The sequence below is a fragment of the Quercus suber genome, unplaced genomic scaffold (assembly GCF_002906115.3).
Source record: "Quercus suber isolate HL8 unplaced genomic scaffold, Cork oak 2.0 scaffold_328, whole genome shotgun sequence".
In the NCBI taxonomy this organism is placed as follows: Eukaryota; Viridiplantae; Streptophyta; class Magnoliopsida; order Fagales; family Fagaceae; genus Quercus; species Quercus suber.
This window is the reverse complement of record NW_027069781.1, coordinates 503,869-528,460: the sequence shown is the minus strand read 5'-3', so window position 1 is coordinate 528,460 and position 24,592 is coordinate 503,869. Positions and strand designations below refer to the sequence as shown.

The following is a 24,592-nucleotide window of genomic DNA, read 5'->3' as shown; positions in this document are numbered from 1 at the left end:
ATACTTATTATATTAAATTACTTTTGATTGACGTAATGATATTTTGTCACATAAGTTTGAAGTCTTAGAATTTTACACGTTAATACTCTATTTTATACGTGGGTTTCACTTAATTCAACTAGTAAATCTCTTGTCATTAAATAAGAGATTTGGAGTTCGAACCCTGCCTACACCAAATATCGATCAGTGTCTTGGCCTGGTGATAAAAAGCAACTATCATGAAGTGGATGTCATAAGTTGAAATTTTATTATATTTATTAAAATAATTCTATATATTTAAAATCTCAATTAGAATCTTGACACATCATGTTTTCTTTAAAGGGGTCGTCTCACCTCCGATCTAGAAATCTCATGTTTCCTCCCATTTTTAAATAGGCGAGTGACGTGTGGAAAAAAAAGTGATCCAACAGTTAGAAAAAGCCGACAATTTCTCATCTCTCTTGCTTCTCCCCTTCACCATCTCTTGAGCCAAACTGATATGCAACTTCAACTAAAACCACCCTACCACCACCGTCCAAAAATCCACCATACAACACAAATCACGGTTACCATCACCACAAATCCGCCATTGTGACCCATGATTCCACCAAGTCTACAACCCATACCTAGACATGAAAATCAATTGTTCAACCAAAGTTCAATGCTTTTGGTCCTACCTTGGATTGCCATTGGCCATCGTTCCTTCGATGTTGATCATTGATGGGAAATGTGGTGTAGAGAACAGAGAGAGGTGGTCCATAGAAGAGCAAGGCAATGGCTATGAAGATCTATCTCAAATTAATCGTTGCCTAGGTAAGGCGTTGTTCGCTAGTGATGGCTACGATGGTTAATTTTCTCCCACTGTCAACTGCATGTCGGCTCAAGTCTGATGGAGTCCTTGCCTTTTTCCTCCACTTTTTATCACAAAAGAGGTTTTCTTTTATTTTTGAAAGCACATGTTGCTTATCTATATCTATATATTACTAAAAGTTGAAGCGTAGCGTTTAATGTCACTGCGCTCACGTTGCACCACGTCAACGACCACGTCATCCCAATCCTTTTTTTTTTTTTTTTAAATTTTTATTTTACCTACAATTTTAAAACAATTTTTACAAATTTCAGAACAATAAATCTTAGCCCTATAATAAATCTCAGCCCACTCTTTATCTATTTACTTCCATCATAAAGCCCAGCCCAAGGCCTTTTCAACTTAAAGGAAAGATTTAAAACTGTGGAACCCTGAAAGATTGTGCATGAGAAGCACAGCGTGAGGACAACCAGAGAGTTTAGTGCTATGCTTCAACTCTACGGTTTCACAATAACGGTTTCAAGGACAACCAAAGAGTCTGAAAATCTCCCCACCTTCTTGCTCTACGGTTTCACAGTAACGGCCACTTATCTGAGTTCCTTCCTTGCTGTCTTCCTCTCCTCACAATATATAGATACTTACGGAACCTGGCTGATTCGGTTGAGGTATCTCTAAACCCCAATTCTTTTTGTGCTCCATTATTTTGCTTGATGTTTTTGGTTTCCCTTTTTACATTTTATTATGGCCTCTTTCGTGGTGTGGTGTGGATGATTGTTATGGTTGCTGTGGTTTTTAATTGGTGCACTGTCTGACAGAAGCTGCAGAAATACTGCCAATAGTTTGTCTTTTGATTTATATGGATTGGTAGTAGTGGTTTGCTGCTTGGTTTTGAACACACAACTTAGTTTCTGAGATTATAAGGAAGACAAACACACATTCAAAATTGAATCTTTATTATTGGCCCGAGAATTTGGGTCACTATGGGTCGTCCAAGACCAATCAGTGCAGGCGGGTTGATTCAAGATCATGGGTAAATATGGACATAACAATTGTCCAAAACTGCTTAAAGTTGAATTCTGGAGAATTTGAGATGGAGTAACCCAAGCCCTTCAATTATGAACAAAGAATTTTGATTGTTGAGAGATCGAAGCTTACATTGTCCTTGACTTGCTTAACCAATGGAATTCACTCATTGTTTGCACTCACAAATACAACAACTTTTTGTCTAATTGCATATACCTGTTCAGCTAGTTGGGACCACTTTTGTTTATTTATTTTTAGTTAGCCATTGTCTTTTAAATTGTATTTTCAGACTGACAGAACCTTAAGAAAAATGCCCAACACAGTGTTTATACCTTTGCATTTTCTTTTGCAAGTTGGCACAAAGCCATAGTAGGACTTTTCCTAGGTTCTTCTATTTTTATACTTTTCCTTTTTACCATCTCACTCATCTGTGTCTTATTTTTATTCTGAAGGGAGGTTTTAATTTATGAAATAGGTTATTGGTGGGATTAATACCCAATTAGTTGTGGTGAAATTGTACCTTCTGCCTTAGGCAAACGTGCCCATTGACCGATTGGAAATAACTTGGAATGTAAATGTTCAAAGCCCTATTGTTTTGCAACTTATCTTTGATTGGACTTGGAATAGCTTATCATTTATTGAAAATTTGGAATTGAAAATCCATTTTTATAGTTGGTTGATGCACTTGTATTGGCTTCTTTCATTATTTTTCCCACAATATTCTTGCCAAACTGAGGTTTGCTGGACAACAACTATAGAGCAGAGCAGTGAGACTACATAAGTTGCACTTTTGGTTTGGAAGTATCGAAGGCACCGTGGAAAAGTAAGAACACTTCTAGGGGGCCTAAAAACAACTTTTTGTTGCTCTTTGGGACCACGATTTAACTTTCCCATGCATAGCACTTGGAAAATTCTTTGGATCGTTTGTGATATTTTTTCCTAATAGGCACGTCCTAAACTATTGTAAGTGCTATACTTTCCTCAAATTGAGAAGTTTTAATTAATTGCAGACTTTTAAAAAAATTTATGCCTCTTATGTCATGTTACTATTATTTAAGCACGATGAGCTAAGGAAAAAGAAATCAACATTGAGATTAGTGTCTACGACATTTTTCAGCAACCATCTTGATGCCTTAGAACATGGTTAATCAATTATTTCCTGGATGTAGCCTTATATACATCATTAAGTTCAATAATTTAGCTGATTCTCAAAAAAGTTCAGTAATTTAGTCTTCTTATGAGGTCCATTATGTGAAATAATTACTACCAAAGGCCAAGTTTCAAAACATGGTTATATACATAATACATTTCGAAGAACAAAAAACAAAACTGTTATGTTTTTGGGTCTTTTGTCTATTGATCTCATTCAAAAGGAAGGTGTTAATTGCAATTATATTAGTTGGAAAATCAATTGTGGAGCAATAAGTTATTTAATGAATTTTTGACTGAAATTCACATGCTTGGTAGTGGAAGGTTTTAACACAAAGTGAAAGAGTAAAAACAAAGGTAGATTAAAAGCAAAAGAGGAGGGAGATTAAAAAGAATGAGGTTGGTCTAAAAAAATATTATAGTTTAAGTTTTTGGGTTGGTCTTACCTTGCGATATTTTAATTTTTAACAGAATTGCATAAATTCAAGAATCTCCAAATAGTCTGAGAAAAATGGTCCTCATGATACTTGTGTGAACTTACTTACCAAGTAGGAAGACACTATAGATAGATGACATAAAATATTATATTTTTTAAGTGTTTGAGTGTGTATTTGCATGTGAGTGTTTGTGTTCATTTATCAAAAGATTATAAAAAAATAAAAAAATAAAAAAAAAGGTTTTGCTGTTCAATGATGTGGACACTTGTCACTGTTTTGATTACTATTTTACCTACCAGTTGCTCACAAGTTACCTATTAATTTACATGTTTTTACACTGGATTGTTTTTTCAAGTATTTCTAACTTTTAATTATAAATAAAATGAAAGGGTTTTGCTAAAATATTCTTTAAATTTTTATTTGGTTGTGTAGGTTGTTCATATTTTCTACCAGTTGATTACGAAATATCTATTAAATTGCAAGTTCAACAACTATAAAATGAAAAGGCTATGCTAAAATATTTTTTATATTTTCTTTTGGTTGTGTAGGTTGTTCATATTTTCTACTAGTTGATTACAGATTATCTATAAAATTTTAAGTTCAACAGCTAGATTGTTTCATAAAGTCTGTCCAACTCTCAATTAATGAAATGGCTATTATAAAATTGAGATTATATTATCTTTTGGTTTCTACCAAATTATAACAGATTATCTATTAAATTGCAAGTTCACACAAGCTGGAATATTTCTTCAGGTCTCTCTAAAATGAAATGCTTTGCTAAAACAGTCCTCATATTATTGGTAGGGTGTTCATATTATCCACTAGTTATTTGAAATGAGCTTTTGCTATAATGACCGTTAAATGATGGTTGGTAGGGCTTAAGTAGTAATACATTGAAAATTATTCAAAATAATTTGAACTTAAAATTATTTAAAATTCAATATTAGAGCCTAGCTATTGAGAGGGCTTAAGTAGTAATACATTGAAAATTATTCAAAATAATAACTCAATCATAAAAAATAAAAAATTTATCATGCGCAGCGCGCAGGTTTGCGACTAGTTTTTCTAATTGATGGATCACTTTATTTTTTTTCATGGTCACTCGTTTATTTAAGAGTTTGACTTATCTCTAGTATTTCTTCAATTGAAATATCCTTTTGTTTTAATAAATTAAAATAATAAATGAAATAAACCTTTCACAATCATCATCATTACTTCCACAAAAACTAAACATGAAAATCACAATAACAAACTACAAAATTTGTACTAAAATTATAAACTTTGACACTTTCAATGGCAATAACTATTAAACGGGTATAGGAAAAATTAAATTTGAACTCATAATGGAGATTAAATTATAAACTTACTATTGCAATCAAATTTAACAAAAGATTGGAATAATTAAAACAAAACAAAAAAATTACCTCTTAAATTGCCCCCATAGTTTCAGAGTCCATTAAATCCTATGCAAATTCAAAAATTGTCCAACAATAATGAAATGAATCAAAGGAGATCTGGCAATTCTAGGTCACGTGATATGATCATTCTTTGTTGCTTAGCCACCAAATAGGTAAATGTTTATTATGGTTTATTCACCAATTAAGTAATCCAATAAAAAATAGAGAAACAAAAGATTCCAATTTTAAATTCATTCTTCAAACGTTACACTAGCAAAATCATAAGAGAGAGAATTACAGAGAGACAGTGACAAAATTGGTGAATTTGCCGGACAAAATATGATTTTGAATAGCATATTACATGCTTAGTTTCAGCCTTTGTGTGTTCTCTCATGGTTTGAGAGAAGCAGATGAAAGAGGTTGCGTAAGAGTGGCTGGTGTTTTAGGGTTTCAGAGAAGCGGATGAGAGAGGTGCGTGAAATTGGCTTTTTAAAATAAAATGTAAAATAAAAAGAAAAAGAAAATAGTTGTGATGTGGAAAATTGTGGGAGCTTAAAAAAAAGTCAACAAATAGTCAAAGACTTCAGTTTTATTGTATATATAGATGAAAAACTGCCATGTCACTCACTAATTAAATAAAAGGTAAACATTAAAAGTCACTACCACTTGTCACTGTGTATTAAAAGAAAAGGAGACCTCCAGTTAAAAAAGTACTAGAGGTAAGCCAAACTTTTTATTTAAAGGACAAAACTTAGGTACAGTACTTTAAGTGCAGTTCCTTAGGTTCCCCTCTTAAGATTCATTCATGTGGCTACTTAATTAAAAAAATACACTTCTATCTCATGAGAAAAAATCCACATTGTAGAATCTTAAAAGGAGAATATAAGAAACAACACTTAAGTATTATACCTAAATCTTGTCCTTATTTAAAAATGGGAGGAAAAATGAGATTTTTAAACTGGAGGTAAGCCACTCCCTTCTTTAAATAATATAATACTATTAATAAATACCATATTTTAATATTAAATAGTTAAATATAAAAACACAATCATTATTTATAAATACCTATTAATATCTACCATAATTATCATATTTAATATTTCACACACAAACACAATATTAATAAAAATATTTATTAAAAACTATCATAATTATCAAATGAAAAAAGTTTAGTTATAAAATTAGTAGTAACCTTAGAATACAACCTTAATAAAATAAATATTACTAATATTTTGAAAATCTAACAATTGAATTGCATGTTCTTTATGCTCTTAATGCAAATGTCATATTGTATCAATTAGATATTATTTACTATATGATCTATGAGCTTACATTTTATGAATAATTTTAAACTACAAAAACTTGCACGTTAACAACTCATTGATGACAAAGTTATTGATCTTTAATTTTCTAAAAATTTTACAAGCATGAAGGATATAAAAAGAAGATGTAATTTAAAAATGGATTTGTCAAAATTTACCTCTAATAAAAAAATATTAAGTAAGGTTGTAACCTAAAACTACAACCAATTTTGTAGTTAAAAAGTTACAACTAATTTTGTAACTAAACTTTGTTCTTATCAAATTTCAAATTTATATACAAAATAAGAGAGAGAGAGAAAATCATTTTTCATGAAAAAAAAAAAAAAATCATATTTTATTAAAGTTTCCCATTCATTGCACGGGTTGAGATCTCACAAATTTATATGTCATTATTATTATTATTATTATTATTATTATATTTGTAAGGACCCAATTGGCTTTTTAAGCCCAAGAGTCAAAAGGATCTTGGGCCAAAGAATCCAATACAATGAATTTGTAGAGAGTAAGTTGAAAAATTGGTCCTAATGAGTTGAAACAACAATTAAGGTGGATTCAGATGACAAAGACATAAAAATAAATTGGTTTTATCCAAATAAAATCGTCATCGGCATAATCCGAGGAGACTAGTTCTAGTATATCTTTCTTTGAATTTGATTACAAGTACAGTTCTTGTTGCTATAGTTTTTTTTCTCTTCTTTTTTCCAACCCCCCTTTTCCTTAGAGTCCTATTTCTACTATATACTATCTTTCTTCTTTCATCCCTATCCTTCATGTTTAGATTAGATTGTTGGTGTAAATCTTTATCCCATCAACACCTTCCTGAAGTCTTTGGGAGTAGCTGTAAAGCTGGAAATTACTGTTCAAGTATCATTTCCTCATTAATGTGGCTAGAGAGTTAGTTATAAAACATTTAATGTGGTAGTAGCAGCTTTCTCTTAGATATTTCATAGCTCCCATGCTCCCATGACATGCATCCTTATCAAAGAAACTCCCAGAACGCTGCTCTGGATGGCAGACCGCACTTTCTGACCTCTGCTTTGCTTAGCTAAGGAAGCATCCCTCCTTGGACCACCTTCCTAGACCATCATGTCCAGATCCCTTCCTTTATTCATTAATGCTGACCTCTATAACAACATTTACCCATCCTCGGACTATTAGGCATCCTCGGACCGAGCCCCCGGCCCAATATACACTAGTGGGCCTATCACCCCTACATCATCATCATCATCATTATTATTATTGTTATTATATAGAAGTTGGATTCAAGTTACACTAGATGTAACTTTAATTAATATTATATCACTAAATATCTTTTTATTGGATGAAAATTTTGACATGTCTATTGTTATATTACATTTTCTTCTTATAATCTTCATGCTTGCAAAATTTCAAAATGATTTGAAATCAATAACTATCTCATCTATAAAATGTTTAAATGTAAGTTTCTGCATTTCAAAATTATGAATAAAACTGGATTTATGGATTGAATGATAACTAATATATAATTTGTATGAAATTTGACTTGCATTAAAAAAAAAAAAAAATGATTCAAGTTACACTAGATGTAACTTTAATTAATATTATATCACTAAATATCTTTTTATTGGATGAAAATTTTGACATGTCTATTGTTATATTACATTTTCTTCTTATAATCTTCATGCTTGCAAAATTTCAAAATGATTTGAAATCAATAACTATCTCATCTATAAAATGTTTAAATGTAAGTTTCTGCATTTCAAAATTATGAATAAAACTGGATTTATGGATTGAATGATAACTAATATATAATTTGTATGAAATTTGACTTGCATTAAAAAAAAAAAAAAAAAAGATAGTTGGGGTGAATTCTAGATATCTCCTTTGGAAACACTAGGAGCTGCCCACTAAATAAGTTTATGGTGGCACAACTTGCCATGTGGCGAATTATGGCACAAAATTGTGCCAAAATTGATGTTCCTAGCATTTCTCTTACTTGCACTAAACAATTAAGAAGTGAATGACAAATTGACTTTTAAAACCTTTTTTTTTTGATACAGACTTTTAAAACTTCTTAAATATGATTGTAGTGGTGAAATTCTTTAGTCTCACAAAGGGCCCAGCTAATTTCTTCGGTCGTTGTCTCATTAAACACGTACAAGGGAAAAGTGAGGATTCATAAGATTTTGAAGTGGACGCCATGCGCATGCATACTGTGGATTTTTTTTAATAAATTTTTTATACGAAATTTTATTCTAGCCTAATCTAAGTTAATATGTGTATGAATCTTCTTCCTGGAGAATTAAACCTTAGCCCTTACTCTTCACACTTCATAAGCATTTAAAATTGAGGATTCTTATTTCCTTATGAGTTTGAAGCAAACAATGTTATTGTCTATTAGTTAAAATCTTTCTTATCTTTCTTTTGAGTAGGCTAGTCGATAATCCGTGCAATATAAAAAAAAGTTTAATTAAGTTTTTTTTCTCTCTTTTTTTTTTTTTTTGAATGAAATTGGATAATTGTGGTAGTTATTAATATGTAAGTAAGGTAATACTTAATGGTTTTTTAAGTGAATTGCGGTAAGAATCTAATGGAGAGTTTAAATATATATATATATATATATGTGTGTATATATATATATGTGTATATATATATATATATATTTATAAAGAATAATGATATCTTTATGAGATTTCAAAAGTTTATGTGATAAAATATTTTAAAGTAAGGTAGTACTTCTGTCATTTCTTCTTATTACTTGGGAGGACTGGTTTAGATGCCTTGTGTCAGCGTTAAAAGGATTTAAGAAAAACAAAAGGCAATAAATAAATAAATAAAGAAGCAAGCTTTACTTAGTGGCTGTTTCTCAAAGGCATGTAGACTGGGATTGTTAATGAGTTTTTTTTTTTTTTAATCAAATTTGTTTCTAATGTATGAGAACTCATCTTTGGGATGAAAATCATGACAAGATAAACATATATGATAAAACTACAAGTTTTTCTCCTCTAATGAAATCCAATCTTTGTACAAATTAAAATCAATGACTAACAATCACTGACGATATTTCATGTTCAATTGATTTTTAGAGTTTGTTTGGGAACAACTTATTTGCTGAAAGTACTGTAAATAAAGTTAAAAAGTAACTGAAATAATACAGTAAAACTCATGATCAATAGTATCCAAAAGTGCAATAAGACTCGTAAATAGTAACAAAAATAGGCTAAATAGTAAAAAAAAAACTTTTTTTTTTAAGCTAATGCAAAACGCAACCTTAGTTATTGTAGATGCCACAAATTATTATTTTTTAATTATTTATAACTGTGCCTATTATGTCATAACTATGATAATAAATATGACTGTATCTATAGCCCAAATTAATGTATAGCATGTGATGGTTAATGTATATTCACTGAACATTCATATATATGAAATAATCTTTATTCATCATTCTGCAGGAAGCTTCATTCTAGCAATAAAATATTTTAAGGAGTAGTTGAAAACAAGAACCTTGCGGTCACTGATGGACAAACATATCACAACTAGTCCTACCCAGACACCATTCCTGAAATCCATAATGTAGGCACATGCTCAGTAAGAGTATGCCTGGTTCATTGAGGCCATCACTAGGGAGAAACCCTATCTTCTGCCTCAGACTTGGTTAGTTTCCCTTGCATCCAGCTCCCCAGCATCTGTAGAGAAGCTTTAGGCTGATCCATTGGAACCATGTGACCAGCATCATGGACCTATGTGTTGTGACATGGAACCAAGTTTGTCAAATCAGGATACAAAGTTTGTGTGTGTGTGTGTGTGTGTGTGAGAGAGAGAGAGAGAGAGAGAGAGAGAGAGGCCTTGAGGAAAGTGAGAGGCCCATGGCTCTTTAGCAATCCTGCTTCAGCACCGTCAACTACAAATGGAACAGTTGGGGCTGCCCCATACTGTTCCTGTCCTGACCATTCCATGGCTTGAACCCACCTTGAATTCCCTGCCGAGAGAGAAAGGAATCAATAGGATATACTAAGAAAAACAAACTCTACATTCTTTAAGGTGTTTATTTCAAGTTCCTAATTCTGTTGAGCCAAAGACACTTACCGAGCCAATTGCATATGAGGTCATACTCCCCAGCATACACAAGCACCTTGATTCCATCCTCTAGAAGAGCAGGAATACCTACTTCAAGATTCCTCATCCAGTCATTCTGCATGGCATTATGTACATCACTACTGCATGAAATGAACTTTCTGTCCCCAACCCCTAGAGCATCCCTAGTTGACTTCTTGTTCAGGAATGTCTCAATGTTTGAGAAATCATAACACATCTCTCCGGTGCATTCCTTTCTAATGTCATAGTACTGCAGATCAAATTTATAACAAGTTTTTCATCAAAGTTGAAAATACATTTTTTCTTCACAGTGTAATGCTTTCGCAACAACTACAGAATAATAGTTGTTTTATGCCTTCTTACATTTATATCACCAGCTATGCTTAAGATCTGATTGAATATGTCACTGCAAATGTCATATGCAGTCACACAATCATTTTCGCCACCAGCGCCTGACAATGCTGTTCCATATGATTGATCAATGATAGAGTAGTTGCAAACTAATTAAATCTGCTTCTAGGTCTTAAAAGTTACAGATATCAGTAATCTTTGAGAGTAATATAATGTTGTATCTATAAGGCAATAAGAATGAGAAGTAATTTGAAATTAAGAAATAGAAAAATTACCACACTTTTTTGCTGCCTGTTCACATTGTGGAATATCCAAGTTAATACGATTGTAATCAGAACTATCAATTAACTTCATTTCCAGTGCATAGTCAGTGTATGCTTTGTACTGGATTTCAGGATTGGTTAGCCCATTTCCAATAGCAAATCCCTGTTGAAGCATATGAGTTAAGTATCTGATAAAGTGGGACTAAAGCAACTAACTCTGGATAAATCTGAGAGCTACTTTCAGGTTTATATGAATTCCTTCTTTTGCTTTGTTTCCTTGGTGAACCCGAGTAGCAAATGCTGGAATGTAGTGCCCAGCATATGATTCTCCAGTTATGTAGAAGTCATTTTTAGCAAATTGAGGATGCTCCTTGAAAAATGCCTGAAACAATGTGGAAAAAGTTTGTGAACCTTGAGCTTCCTGACAAATTCCGATCACATGTAACCAAGCATAAATGCATGATTCTTGTTTCTTTTTTCATGGAAGCGCACACATACACATGAGAGAGCAGACAGACCTGCAAAAAGTCATGCAAGTCATTGCTAACACCGCCTTCATCATGGCGAAAGTCACTCTCATCAGTACTATAACTGAATCCAGTTCCGACAGGCTGGTCCACGTAAAGAAGGTTTGATGCCTGACAAAAGACAATAAAAGTTGTATTGATTAGTAGGTGGTAAAAAGATATCGAGTAGCTTCAAAAGTATGTACATTAGGAAAGGTTTAATACAACGACCTGCCATGCGCAATGCTGACTGTATGGATGTTATACTAACATGACATTTAAAGTTTTTATTTTATTTTTTAAAAAAAATTTTATGTATATTTTCAATAATTACAAGGGATGGGAGGATTTAAATCTTGAGTGCCTTTGTTTGAAACATTAAAATGTGCCAAACCGTTGAAATTTAATGGTTTAATATGCTATGAAGCAATTAATGTCTGTCCAAATAAAATATCACTAGGAAGCTTGTCAATCAGCTTTGTTGAATAAAAGGACAAAATTTTCAGCATATTCATAATTTTTTATCGAAGTTCATCTATCAACCTACACTAGCAATTGGAAATGGCCTCTAGCTAGGCTAATTGGCATGTCCTCTCTCCTTTTTATTTATATATATATATATATATACATGTTATGATAGAAAATATTGTTTGTAAAAATTTACTTTCATGACCCTATTAAATAATTTTTTATATGAATATTTTATTATTTAAAAAAAAAAAAAGAACAAAAAGAAAGAGAGTTAATATTAAATATTGGGGTAAAGAGTGGGGGCAGAATGACAATTACCCGTTTTCTCTTATTTTTTCTCTTTATTTTCATTCCAACCAATCATATTTACCTTATAGAGACCATTTCTCTCTTTTTTTTTTTTTTCCTTGCACTATGGCCTGAACGCTTAAAGAACATTTAAATAATATTGTAGTTTACTTCCGGAAATACATCAAGGAACATTTCATGGTATGAGTCTAAGAGATTCTTGTAACTTGAAGGAAATATGCAAAATGCAGATACTATTTACGCTGCAATAATAGAAAATACTAGCCGATTTTCTAGCTTAACGAATTATATATTCTATATATACCATGTCCCAGCCATAGTCATTCCACACTAGAGACAAGTTGTTTGCAATGTGGAAAGGACCATTTTCATAGAATAAAGCCAGTTCACTGCCACACCCTGGCCCTCCAGTCAACCATATGACCACAGGATCGTTCCTGTTGTTCCGCGATTCGAAGAACAAATAAAACAACCTGCATATATTAAATAATCCCAAACATTAAAAAAAGTACTAGAACTATGTATATTCCCAATATAATAACAATCAAACCAATTAAAAGCCAATGAACTTTTTTACACGTCCAACATTTTAAGGCCTACCTTGCTGCTTTGGAATGTGGAAGACTATAGTAACCAGCATGGTGACCAAGATCTTCAACTGAAGTGCCAGAATGATTCAGAGAAGTTAAACTAAACGATTTCTCTACAATCTTTGGGGCAACAAATGAAGGGTCATGGGTGGCAATGTTAATGGAGTCTTTGGGGAACAAGTTGAGGCTTCTTATGAGCTTTTCTGCATGCTGTTTTGGGGAGAAGTGAAGGTGGTTGTTTGCATATGTTGCACATAAGAATGGTGAAGTGAGAAGAAGCAAGAGAAAAGAGAGAGAGAGTTGAATGAAAGTTGATGCCATTGTAATTTGCAATGTATCAAAAGTTGAGAGTCTACAATGGGCCAATGGCTGGGGATTTGTAGTGATTGATATGATATAATTCCATCTTAAAAATCATAATAAATGTCTAATTCTGTATGTAGTTTCCAACCAGCAGTAGATACATTGAACCTCATGGATGTCTAATTTTGTATATAATTTCCAACCAACAACAGATACATCGAACCTCATGGAGTGTGTCATTGCCCCAAGGGCAAAGATAATAAATGTATGCTAGAATATACATACAATTTTTTTTCTTTTTTGAGGCGGTTACAATTATATGCTGCGAACTTCGTAATTTGAATCTCTTCTCTCTTAGACCCTCAAACACTTTGTGCATGAGAACATGTCAATTCAACTACAAGGTCCTTAGCTTCTACATACAAACTTAATAATAATAGATTTTTATTAATAACAATCATAATTATAAAATATCATACTTTAAAAAAAATAAAAATAAAAAAAGAATAAAAATCATATTATATTAAGGACATGTTTGGTACATTGAATGAAAATTACATTAGGAATAATAATTTTTACTATTCATAACTTTGGTTGATACATATGGAAAGCTTGTAAAAGACGATGTATAAGGAAAATTTATATTTTTAGAAATATATTAATTTAAAAACCCATTATATGTATTAAAGAATAACTATTACGTACATTTATACATCCATTTTAAAGAAGAATAATTATTCTTCAATTTAAATAATAGTTATTCCTATGTAATAACTTATATATATATATATATATATATATATATATAGGCAAAGCTAAGAGAAAATATAATTAGATTTCAAATTGGAATTCAATTATGACACGTTTGGTAGACTGTAATAGACATTGTAATATAATAGATATTCCTATAGTATAACTATTCAGTTGTTTGGTTATATTTTTATTACAATGAATAGTTATTCCTTATGAATAGTTATTTTTTAAAATGAGGGATAACAATTCCTTATTAAAAGTACTGAATATTTATTCTTTTACCTTATGTAATAACTTTTTAAAATTTTTCCTAAAAAGCCATTAGTTGCCACATCTTCAAAATGAAAGAAAATAAATTTTTCTTGTTGTTAATTATTAACTCTATTTTGAACACCCTAAAATAAGTGTATTTTAGGAAATTCGATTTAAAAATGATTTAATTACACATTCTTTTTATACTTTACTAAATTGTAGATGCATATTCAGAATTTTATTCTTAAATGGTCACCAAACTAATAAATAGTAATACTTATTACATTCTAACTTAATATATTCCTTGTAATACTTATTCTTATTCCTATGTAATAATTATTACAGTGTACCAAATGTACCATTAAAGTCTAATTTTGTGTCACGTGTCTTACCTAATCTAAATTTTTAAATTTTTGTGTGAAGTGAGTTAATTCAGATATATATATATATATATATATAGGCAAAACTAAGTGAAAATCCAATTAGATTTCAAATTGGAATTCAATCAGAGTCTAATTTTGTGTCACGTGTTCCACCTAATTTAAGTTTTAAATTTTTGTACCAAGTGAGTTAATTCAAATATATATATACATATATAGGCAAAGCTAAGTGAAAATCCAATTAGATTTCAAATTGGAATTCAATCAGAGTCTAATTTTGTGTCACGTGTCCCACCTAATTTAAGTTTTTAAATTTTTGTGCAAAGTGAGTTAATTCAGTTTAAAATTGGATTTCAATTAAAGTTTAATTTTGCGCCACATATCCCATCTATTTTTTTTTTTTTTTTGTGTGCAAAATGAATTAATTTAGTTTAGAAAACGAGAAGTCAAATATAAATAAACCATAAAAGACATAATCATATATCTAACTCTATATATAAAATTAGCTTGTAACCCTATGCATATGCATGAATATACTTAAAAAATACACATTAAGATGTATAGGATAATAATCTTACATATATAATTTAAATATTATCGATAGTCATTTTTTTTTAATTAACTTTTTAAAAAGTCTTGTAAGAAGGTTATTAGGTAGAAAATGTAAGTTGTCAATTTTTAAAAATATTTTTATGTTCATTAATTTTAAACTCTTTGATTTTTGTACACAATAACTCACTTGAATAGATATTTATGATATGGTCTCATATTTGATTCCAAAATTAAGAAATAAAACTCTTTCTAAAAATAAATAATTTAGGACACATGGCGCAAAATTAGACTTCAATTGTAGAATCTAATTGGATTTTCTCTAAATTTTACCTATTATATATATATATATATATATATATAATTTTGTGCCAAATGAAATTTTTTAGTTATAAAAAAAGGCTCATAAATATAAAATAATTCAAACTCTCTCTTCCTCTAATTTTATATATAGTGTTAAATATATGATTATGTTTTTTTTTATTTTTTTTTATTTTAATGATTTATTTATATTGAACTCCTCGTGTTTTACTCTAAATTAACTCATTTGGTACAAAAAAAAAAAAAAACCTTTGATTAGATAGAACACGTGCCGTAAAATTAAATTCTAATTAAAATCCAATTTTTACATTAAACTAACTAACTTGATTCAAAATTTTAAATTTTTTGATTAGATGGGATATGTGGTGCAATATTAGACTCTAATTGGATTTTCTCTTAGCTTTACTTATATATATATATAGAGAGAGAGAGAGAGAGAGAGAGAGAGAGAGAGAGAGAGAGAGAGAGAGAGAGAGAGAGAGAGAGAGAGAGAGAGAGAGAGAGAGAGAGAGAGATGACTTATAAATTTGGATTTTAGTTTTACAAAAAAAGTCTTATAAATATACAATCATTCAAAAATTATGTTTTTTATGGTTTACTTATATTTTACTCTTCGTTTAATACACCAAATTAACTCATTTGGTACAAAAATTTAAAAACTTAGATTAGATGGGGCACACGTCGCAAAATTAAACTATAATTAAAATGCAATTTTTACATTGAATTAATTCACTTAGCACAAAAATTTTAAAACTTATATTAGATGGAACACATGGCGCAAAATTAGATTTTAATTGAATTCCATTTGAAATCTAATTAGATTTTCTCTCAGTTTTACCTATTATTATATACTAGCATGTAACTCTATACAAATGCATGGATGCATGTAAAATTAAACAAAATTTTTATTATAAAAATATAAATAATTAGTCAAATCAATTTTTTTTAAGCATGTAACACATGCATTCATGCATACATATAAATATATTTAAAATTAAACACAATTTTTATCATAAAATATAGATAATTAGTCAAATTATTTTTTTAAAGTAAACGTAATTAGTCACATATTAAAATTCTTATATAAATTTAATACAATTTATGATCATTTTTTTTCTAATTTTTAATAAGATAGAGCGTGTGATGATTTTTGTTATGTGGTGATTTTTATTTTATTTATTTATTGAGAAACATATGGTGATTTTTATTGAGTATATGTGATTTAAAAAAAATATATAGTTTTTTAATATTAGTTTCTTAGTATTTTGCACTCATTAACTCACTTGATACAAGAATTAAAAAACTTAAGTAGACACATGCATGGCACAAGCTTAGTGGATAATTATGGTGTAATTTCCACATAAATTTAGACACATGGCGTAAAATTGGATCATAATTTCAAATTCTAATTCAATCTTCTTCAAGCTTTACCTATTAATATATATATATATATAGATGACTTATAAATTTGAATTTTTTTTTTAGTTATATGATTATGTTTTTTTATCTTTTATTATATTAGACTCATCGTTTTCTACACTAAATTAACTAATTTGGTACAAAAATTTAAAAATTTAGATAAAATGAGATACGTGGCACAAAATTAAACTCTAATTGAAATTTTATTTTTAAACTAAATTAACTCACTTAGCACAAAATTCTAAAATTTAGATTAGATGAGACACATATCGCAAAATTAAACTCTAATTAAATTCCAATTTGAAACTTAATTAGATTTTCCCTCTACTTTACCTATTATTATTACTAGTATGTAGCCCCGGCTACCGCACGAGAATGGATATATTATTAATCATGAGTTTATTCATGTTTAAAAGACTCAGTTAATCTAAATTTATATTATTAACCAAAAATTTATTAACAAAACTTAGCAGTATATATATTTTACACAAAAAGATGAACATTGGTGACAATGTTTATCTAAAAATCATTCACCTTTTGAATCTTCAATCTCTATTGGTGATTGAAATTTTTTATAGCTTAAAAAATTTAAAATTAAAAAAAAAAAAAAACCCTCAGAGTTGTATTCATTTTGTAGTTTTTAGATGGGTCATTTTGTAACATGATGGACATTTGTGTGAAGAAGAAACCTCTAAAGTTTCATGGTTGATAAAAGAAATTCTCTCCAATCTCTTTTTATAGAGAGCTGGGTTTGTGCATGTTTTTATACATCTTTCATAGTTGTATTATCACGAAGCAGGTCCAATGGATTTATATTGGTATTATCGATTCCCAAAGCATGAGTGTTTAATGTGTTATTAATTTCATCTCATTGGCTTCTGCACATGATAGCAAAATTAAAAATAATGAGATTGTACACGTGTATAGTAAAATTGGACTCCAATTTCAGATTCTAATTGAACAATTTGAATGATAATATATGATAGTAATAACAATAGGAAAATTCAAATAAAATTTCAAATTAAATTGTAACAATCTGAATAAAAAATTCCAGTAGAAAGACAGGGTGGAGCGATCCACTCCAAGAAAGCGACCAAACTTGCGTAAATATAGAATAATAAATCTCTCTCTGGAAAATTTACATTGTTCATAACCTTTACCTTTACTGAAAATTTTAAAAATATAGTGACTCACATCTGCCATCCAGACATCTACAGCTGGGTCCTCTCCAATTCGCGTGAGATTTCATTGATCACTAAGTTCCTTTGCAGCTGCAAAAAGTATCATCCATTGGTCCACAGTAGTGCTTTCTTCATTGTTATAGGTGCCAAACCTGAACGAAAAGCCAAATATAAGGATAGTGAATTTTAGGTATAATGTGCATCTAATCACATATTAGCAATTTATAACAAGTGTAAAGATGCAAATTTTGTAAGTGAATAGTAAACAAAACTCAGTGTCAAAACCAAGAAGAAAGCACTTGAATCCGAAACTCAGTGCAAATGTAAAGATGCAAACTTTGTAAGCAATTTATAACAAAGATGCAAACTCTGGCTTTGCTATTTCTTTGGAAATTATGCGATGTACCCATAAGAAGTTCTTATCACCGATATTAATCTCTTTGGATTTCACGTTTGACTGCAAAATCAAGAAAAAACTTAATTAGCACAGTAACCCACTTGACCCGATACATAGAAGTGGTTTTAATGAGAATGAGCCCACACACATTTAGCCACATGATACAAAATTCAACTTCAATTTCAGATTCTAGACACATGGCACAAAATTAGAACTCTAATTAGGAATTTTAATTTGAGTTTCTCTCTACTTCACCTATTATTATATATATAGATTATTGATGATGTGATGAAATCTAATACATTCATTTCAAAATGTACAAAAGGGATTATAGGAATAATATGTGTTAGAATATATAAAGAAATTACACTTTTTCATTCTAAACTATAGTTATGATACTCCAAATTACACTTTGTACCCTAAAATTTTCAAATGTATATTTTTCACTCTAAACTATAACTCTTGTTACACTTTACACCTTGATGTTAAGTTTGCCGTTAACTTGAATTGAAAAGTATGATATCACGTGAAAAGACTCAATTGATTATTTTCTCAATCTTAAAAAAGAAGAAGGATAAATTATACTTTACCACTCTAAACTATACTTTCGATTAGACTTTGCACCCTAAACTTTGGATTTCCATCCAAGTTAATAGTAAACTTGATGTCGGAATGCAAAGTGTAACAAATGTCATAGTTTAGGGTGCAAAGTATAATCTGGAGTATAATTTAAGGTGGTAAAATATAATTTTCCTAGAATCTATACATATATTAGTAGCCAAATCTCAGAGAAAATCTAATTAGATTTTAATTGGATTCTCAATTTTGTCCCATGTGTCCCATTTAATTTTTAATTTTGTGCCAAGTAAATTATTGAGGGTAAAAATAAAAGACTCCAATTCCAATTAGATTCTAAATTGAATTTCAATTGGAGTCCAATTTTCCACCATGTGTCCATTTAAAAAAAAAAAAATTGTGGCAAGTGAATTATTTGGTGAAAAAATCGAAGAGTCTAAAAAAAAATTATAAGCTAATACTATGTATAACTAGCTTGTAACCCCATCATATGCATGAATACACTTAAAAATATACAATAAAATGCATAATATAATTCCTATATGTTGGGTTCTAAGACTTAAGGTTTAAATATATTAGAACTTCATTTTGTAATGTTGGTAAATCATGATCAAAACGTTTAGTCTTGTTTTAGACTTGCTCAAAGTATGTTTATGTGTAAAGTTGGAATCGAGTATATTGCAGGATTTACTGTGTAAATCTGCCTGGCTCGATTGATTGAAAATTAGACTCGGTTAATCGAAACTCGTGCAGACTATTTTTTTGCAGAATTTTCCAACTCAACCCAAGCTCATTTGACGTGTAGAGTTTTATGTTTTGGCTTAAGTATAAAAGGAAAAATCCTAGCCACGTTTTGTAGTTGTTGCAGATGTTGTTTATGTTGTGTATGTGAATCTCTTATGAGATCTCGAGGTGTTTGCTTTCACATATATTTAGGGTTATCAAGAATCAAGATTATGTCAAGAGTTTGGTGATCGATTTAGTTACTGCATTAAGAGCTTAAAGAAAACACAAGTGGGAGTACTTATGGATGCTGTGAATCCAAGAAAGAAGTAGTCCGTGGACTCGGAGTTGTCACGTGGTCGTGGTAGTAAGTTTCTTACTCAAGGTAGCAATAGGATGTTAATGGTCAAAGTCACTATTGTGTAGACTTCAATTCTTTCATAGTGGATCAGTTTTACCTTGAGGATAACTAGGTTAAATCCTCTCTATGTTTTTTACCAGTTTGTTTTTCCTGAGTTATCATATCGTAGTGTTATTTATTTTCTGCACTGTTCAATAATATGATTTATATGTGTTAACCTAGAACTAAATAATTTACCTATGTTAATCACTTGGCTAAATAACTAGGTTAATCTGGTTGTATTTGAGGGGTCTAAAAACGTACACTATATATATATATATAATTTAAATACTGTTAATAGTCATTTTTATATTTTGTTAACTCTTTAAAATTTTTTGTAAAGTTATTATTAGGTATAAAATGTAAATTGTCCATTTTTTTTATTTATTATTGTGAAGCACTTTTTTTTTTTTTATAAATTTTTTTTAATTTTTTTACAATTCATTCATTTTAGACTCTTTAGTTTTTGTACTTAATAACTCATTTGGATGAATATTTATGATATGATCCCACATTTGATTCTAAAATTAAGAAATAAAACTCTCTAAGAATAAATAATTTAGAACACATGGCGCAAAATTGAAACTCTAATTTAGAATTCTAATTTGAGTTTCTTTCAATTTCACATATTATTTTATATATCTAAATTTGAATCCCTTCTAAAAAAATGTTTAACTATGATTGTTTTTAATTGTATGTATGTATATGCACGAGACTACACATTAGTATATATAATAGTGGAAACATGAAATTTTGGTGAACATTGCGAAATCACCCCTAACTGACGGTTTTTCATTCTATGCAGACAAGGTTTTAAAAATCGAAAAGAATTAGAAAAGAATTTGTGTGATGAGGGGCATTTTGAAATGAATGTATTCAGTGTTCGTGATGTTTTGTACTATTGAAAAAACCTTCATTAATGGTTTTTATAGCTATCTACGTGTAATGCCCGGGTATTCTTCCTCTGGTAACAGCCATTTGAGTAATACCTCAAGTGTTGTGAGTCAGGTTGTCCATTGTTGAGCACCCACTCATACTATAGTATATTTATTTTTAGAACTATAAAGAATCTTAATCCAAAAAATTAGTTTTATATTATTATTCGTGAAAATAAGATTAGAAAATGAACTAAAATTGTTGGAAAAAAAAGAAAAGAAAAAAAAATGAGGCCAGTGACATGGTGAGATCCCCACAATCTTTCAAACAGACATAAGGAGACTTTCATGGAGAAACTAAGCCGATCATCAAGAAAACGCCAATAGAATTAGAGATTTGGTTATCTATGAAAGTCAAAAAGATATAACGTTTGTGTTGAATTTGAAGGACGAAGTGTGGTGTCACAAAAAGTAGTGATCGAAATATAGAATGATATGGTTGTAACAGGCAAAGAGATTTGCTTGTCCATTTACTTATAATTTGCTTCTTTGTTTCTAAGATTCAGAGGGGTTTTTCTTTTTTGAGAAAGATCCTAGATTTAGAATTGTCCAATAACAAGTCGGTAAATTATATATATATATATATATATATATATAAAATAGTGTTAATTTGCTTCTTTGTTTCTAAGATTCAGAGGGGTTTTTCTTTTTTGAGAAAGATCCTAGATTTAGAATTGTCCAATAACAAGTCGGTAAATTATATATATATATATATATATATATATAAAATAGTGTAAGATTGTATCAGAGAAAAGAATACAAAATCACGGGATATGTATCACATGGTCGGTTATATGATTTTGAAGATAATATTATAAAAATTAAAAACCGGAGGAAATGAATAATGGAAAACAAACCTACCATTTTGTCGGTTCAAATTATGCCAAGGAAAATAATCAGCATTGGAGGCAGAGTGAGAATGGGGTAATTAATTAAAATAGTTCTGTCACTGATTGGATTGTGTAATATATATTATTAAGATTATAGGGTCAACAGTGATCAAAATAAAGCTGAAACAAAAAAATAGTGGAGAAAAATAGAATAATAGAGAGAGAAAACTCACATCTCTAGCCCCCAGGCCCCCCACCCAGGTGCCTCAAAGTCAAAGGTAAGATGAGCTTTACACTAAATTAGGACACTTAGGTCATTACACATAATAAAGAAAAAACCTAACATCTTTAACAAACATGATAAGTGAGATTTAGTTACCTTAATTGATAAGATCTTTTATCATTGAATAGGGACTTGGATTCAAATTCTAATTACGCTAGAAATATATTGATGTCTTAACATCAAGATGAGAAAAAAAATTATAATTAATGTAATGGGGACTATAAATTATCTATATTTAAAAAATCATAGCTCAAATATGAGTTTTCTAAAAGTCTCAAAACACATATTTGTCCACACACTTTAACACTATTTAGTCGCATGATGAGCTATGATTAAATTGTTTTTTACTAAGTACTAGTGTTGTGTAAGTGATATAATCTAATCACACATTAACAAATGTATAAGTTGTGTTAAAGTGAGTACTGTGTCTAAAGAAAAACCGATAAATTTTAAGGTAATTTTTATACTTTTATTGCGTGGCCCACGGACCGCCTTTAAACCACTTGAGCAATGACTACAAAATCTTAGCAATATTCTGCCTATGGAATTCTATGAACAAACAAAACAACATAGACTAACAAGGGACAAGAACATGATTAGCATAGATCCTCATCCTCCTCTCTTGCCTCCGCGTCTAAAACCTAGCTACTTCCATTTTGTCTTTATAAAGGCAGGAACAATAGAAACACTACCCACCATAACTTTTGACTACTACGAGAGTAATAAATGGAGTTTGAAAAAGCTAATGTTGTACCCCACTTCCTTTGAGGACTCGTTAGTCCCCCACGCCAGATGGATTCATCAATTGCCAAGTGGACTTGCTGAATCTCACACATTATTTATTTATTATTTATTTTTGCCCTTTAGACAAGACACGAAAGTAGAATAAATTGACCTCAATTTGTAGTTTTTCGCATCATTAGTTCTAGGTCGACAAAAATGAGAAAACCACTCAGAAAAGAAAAGTTTGACAATTGAAATTTACTTGTTTTTGTCATGAATTTAATGCTACATCTAATGGTGAAGAAAGGTACAAGTACAGAGAAATGGTTGATTTGGATCTGAAATTTCACTCAACAAACATGAATGTGAGATAAATAAATTTTGCACCATATATGATAGATCAAGCAGTACAAATGTAAAACTACCCACGGGTGATAATTTTGTTGGCTACCAAGGAGTCTTGTCAACGAGATCATATTACAAAATTCACTAAAGTAGCAAAATTGATGTCCTTGTAGAATGAGTAGAAGTTGGTGTTTTGTGACTTTTATTAGGGGTGTACATGAACCCGACAGCTCGATCTATCCAATCAACTCAATCCAATTAGAAGGTGATATATGTTTTTCTCGGGTTGGTGGGTTGGGTTGATCTAGTTCTAAAAAAAATGTAAAACTTTCGCAAGTTAGTGGGTTGGATTAGTGTAAAGTTTGTACTTTTTACATGATGAATCTCAACTAAACTAATATAATACTTATGAATTTTATTATTAATGTTTTATTTACACGTGGCTAGTTTTAATTGATGCCTTCTCATTTCATTCCGTAGTTTTTCATATATGGTGCAACATTTATTTATATATATTAGTCTAAAAATATGAATTACTATTAGTTCATCAAAAATATGAATTACTATTAGAGATAAGTAACCTAATGGGCTGACAAAATAAGCTCAAATTGATCCAAACTAACTGTGCTCACGTCGCTGACTTTTGTCAATAAAATTGTAAATAAATTATTTATTTATTTTATTATATATATATATATATAATATATATGAAAGACTTTGATAGTTTATAAAAGTAGCTATCGCTATAAAAGAGCCAGAATAGCAGATTGATACTTCATTAGAAGTGATTATTCAAAGCTGAAAGCAACGGCACATTGTTAAAATTATTAATTCCTTTCTTTCATCAAAACGTCTCAGCCTCTATATTCCTACGTTTACTTTGTGAACAAAGAGAGATAGAGAGAGAGAGAGAGAGAGAGAGATGCATTGTATGTTATATAAAACAAGTCATAAATCAACTTAAGACCTAATGTTACCATCATTAGCTCATAGGCAGCAAGCTGTAGAATATCTTAAGTCTCTGACGTGTTGATTTTGACACACGCATATTGGTTGAGGACTTTCGTCAACACCAAGTTAATCACTACAAGATTATGTGCATTACCTGTACTACCTAGGCTACACTATCCCCCTAAATAAATTTTTGTATTTCAAGAATAACCTTTAGAAGTCAGTTCTCAATATATACTCAATACGCTGTATGTAAAACTATGTAGTGACTGGCACTTCCTGCCTCTTTATAAAGAGGATGCCAAATTCAAACTTCGCAAGAAGTATTATATATGGATGAATGAGTAATTCTTGAGTATTCGACCGATAAAAGGTGAATACGATATTAATTAAATGATTAAAAAATAATTTAAATTTTAGGACAATCGATAACTTACCAGATCAGTTATAGGCTTATAGCTAGCCTTGTACATCCATGCAATTGTAGCTTCTTAATTTAGAGAGGCAAATACTGGTACCAAATACTTTTTACATCATCCACTATTCATTTCATTTTTGCTCCATTTTCTTCGTATCAACATAGAAAGAT

At 30.1% G+C, this 24,592-nt stretch overlaps 1 protein-coding gene across 1 annotated transcript; it reads right to left on the bottom strand.

The window, feature by feature from the left end:
* Positions 1–9,539: 9,539 nt before the first annotated feature.
* Positions 9,540–13,003, bottom strand: LOC112023413 (serine carboxypeptidase-like). The gene is made up of 9 exons (XM_065783091.1): positions 12,693–13,003; positions 12,397–12,565; positions 11,325–11,444; positions 11,045–11,188; positions 10,819–10,969; positions 10,556–10,644; positions 10,184–10,442; positions 9,943–10,076; positions 9,540–9,837 (listed from the first exon to the last, which is right to left on the bottom strand). Exons 1-9 carry the CDS (start codon positions 13,001–13,003, stop codon positions 9,718–9,720), a joined length of 1,497 nt encoding a protein of 498 aa, XP_065639163.1. The 3' UTR covers positions 9,540–9,717.
* Between the last annotated feature and the right edge of the window lie 11,589 nt (positions 13,004–24,592).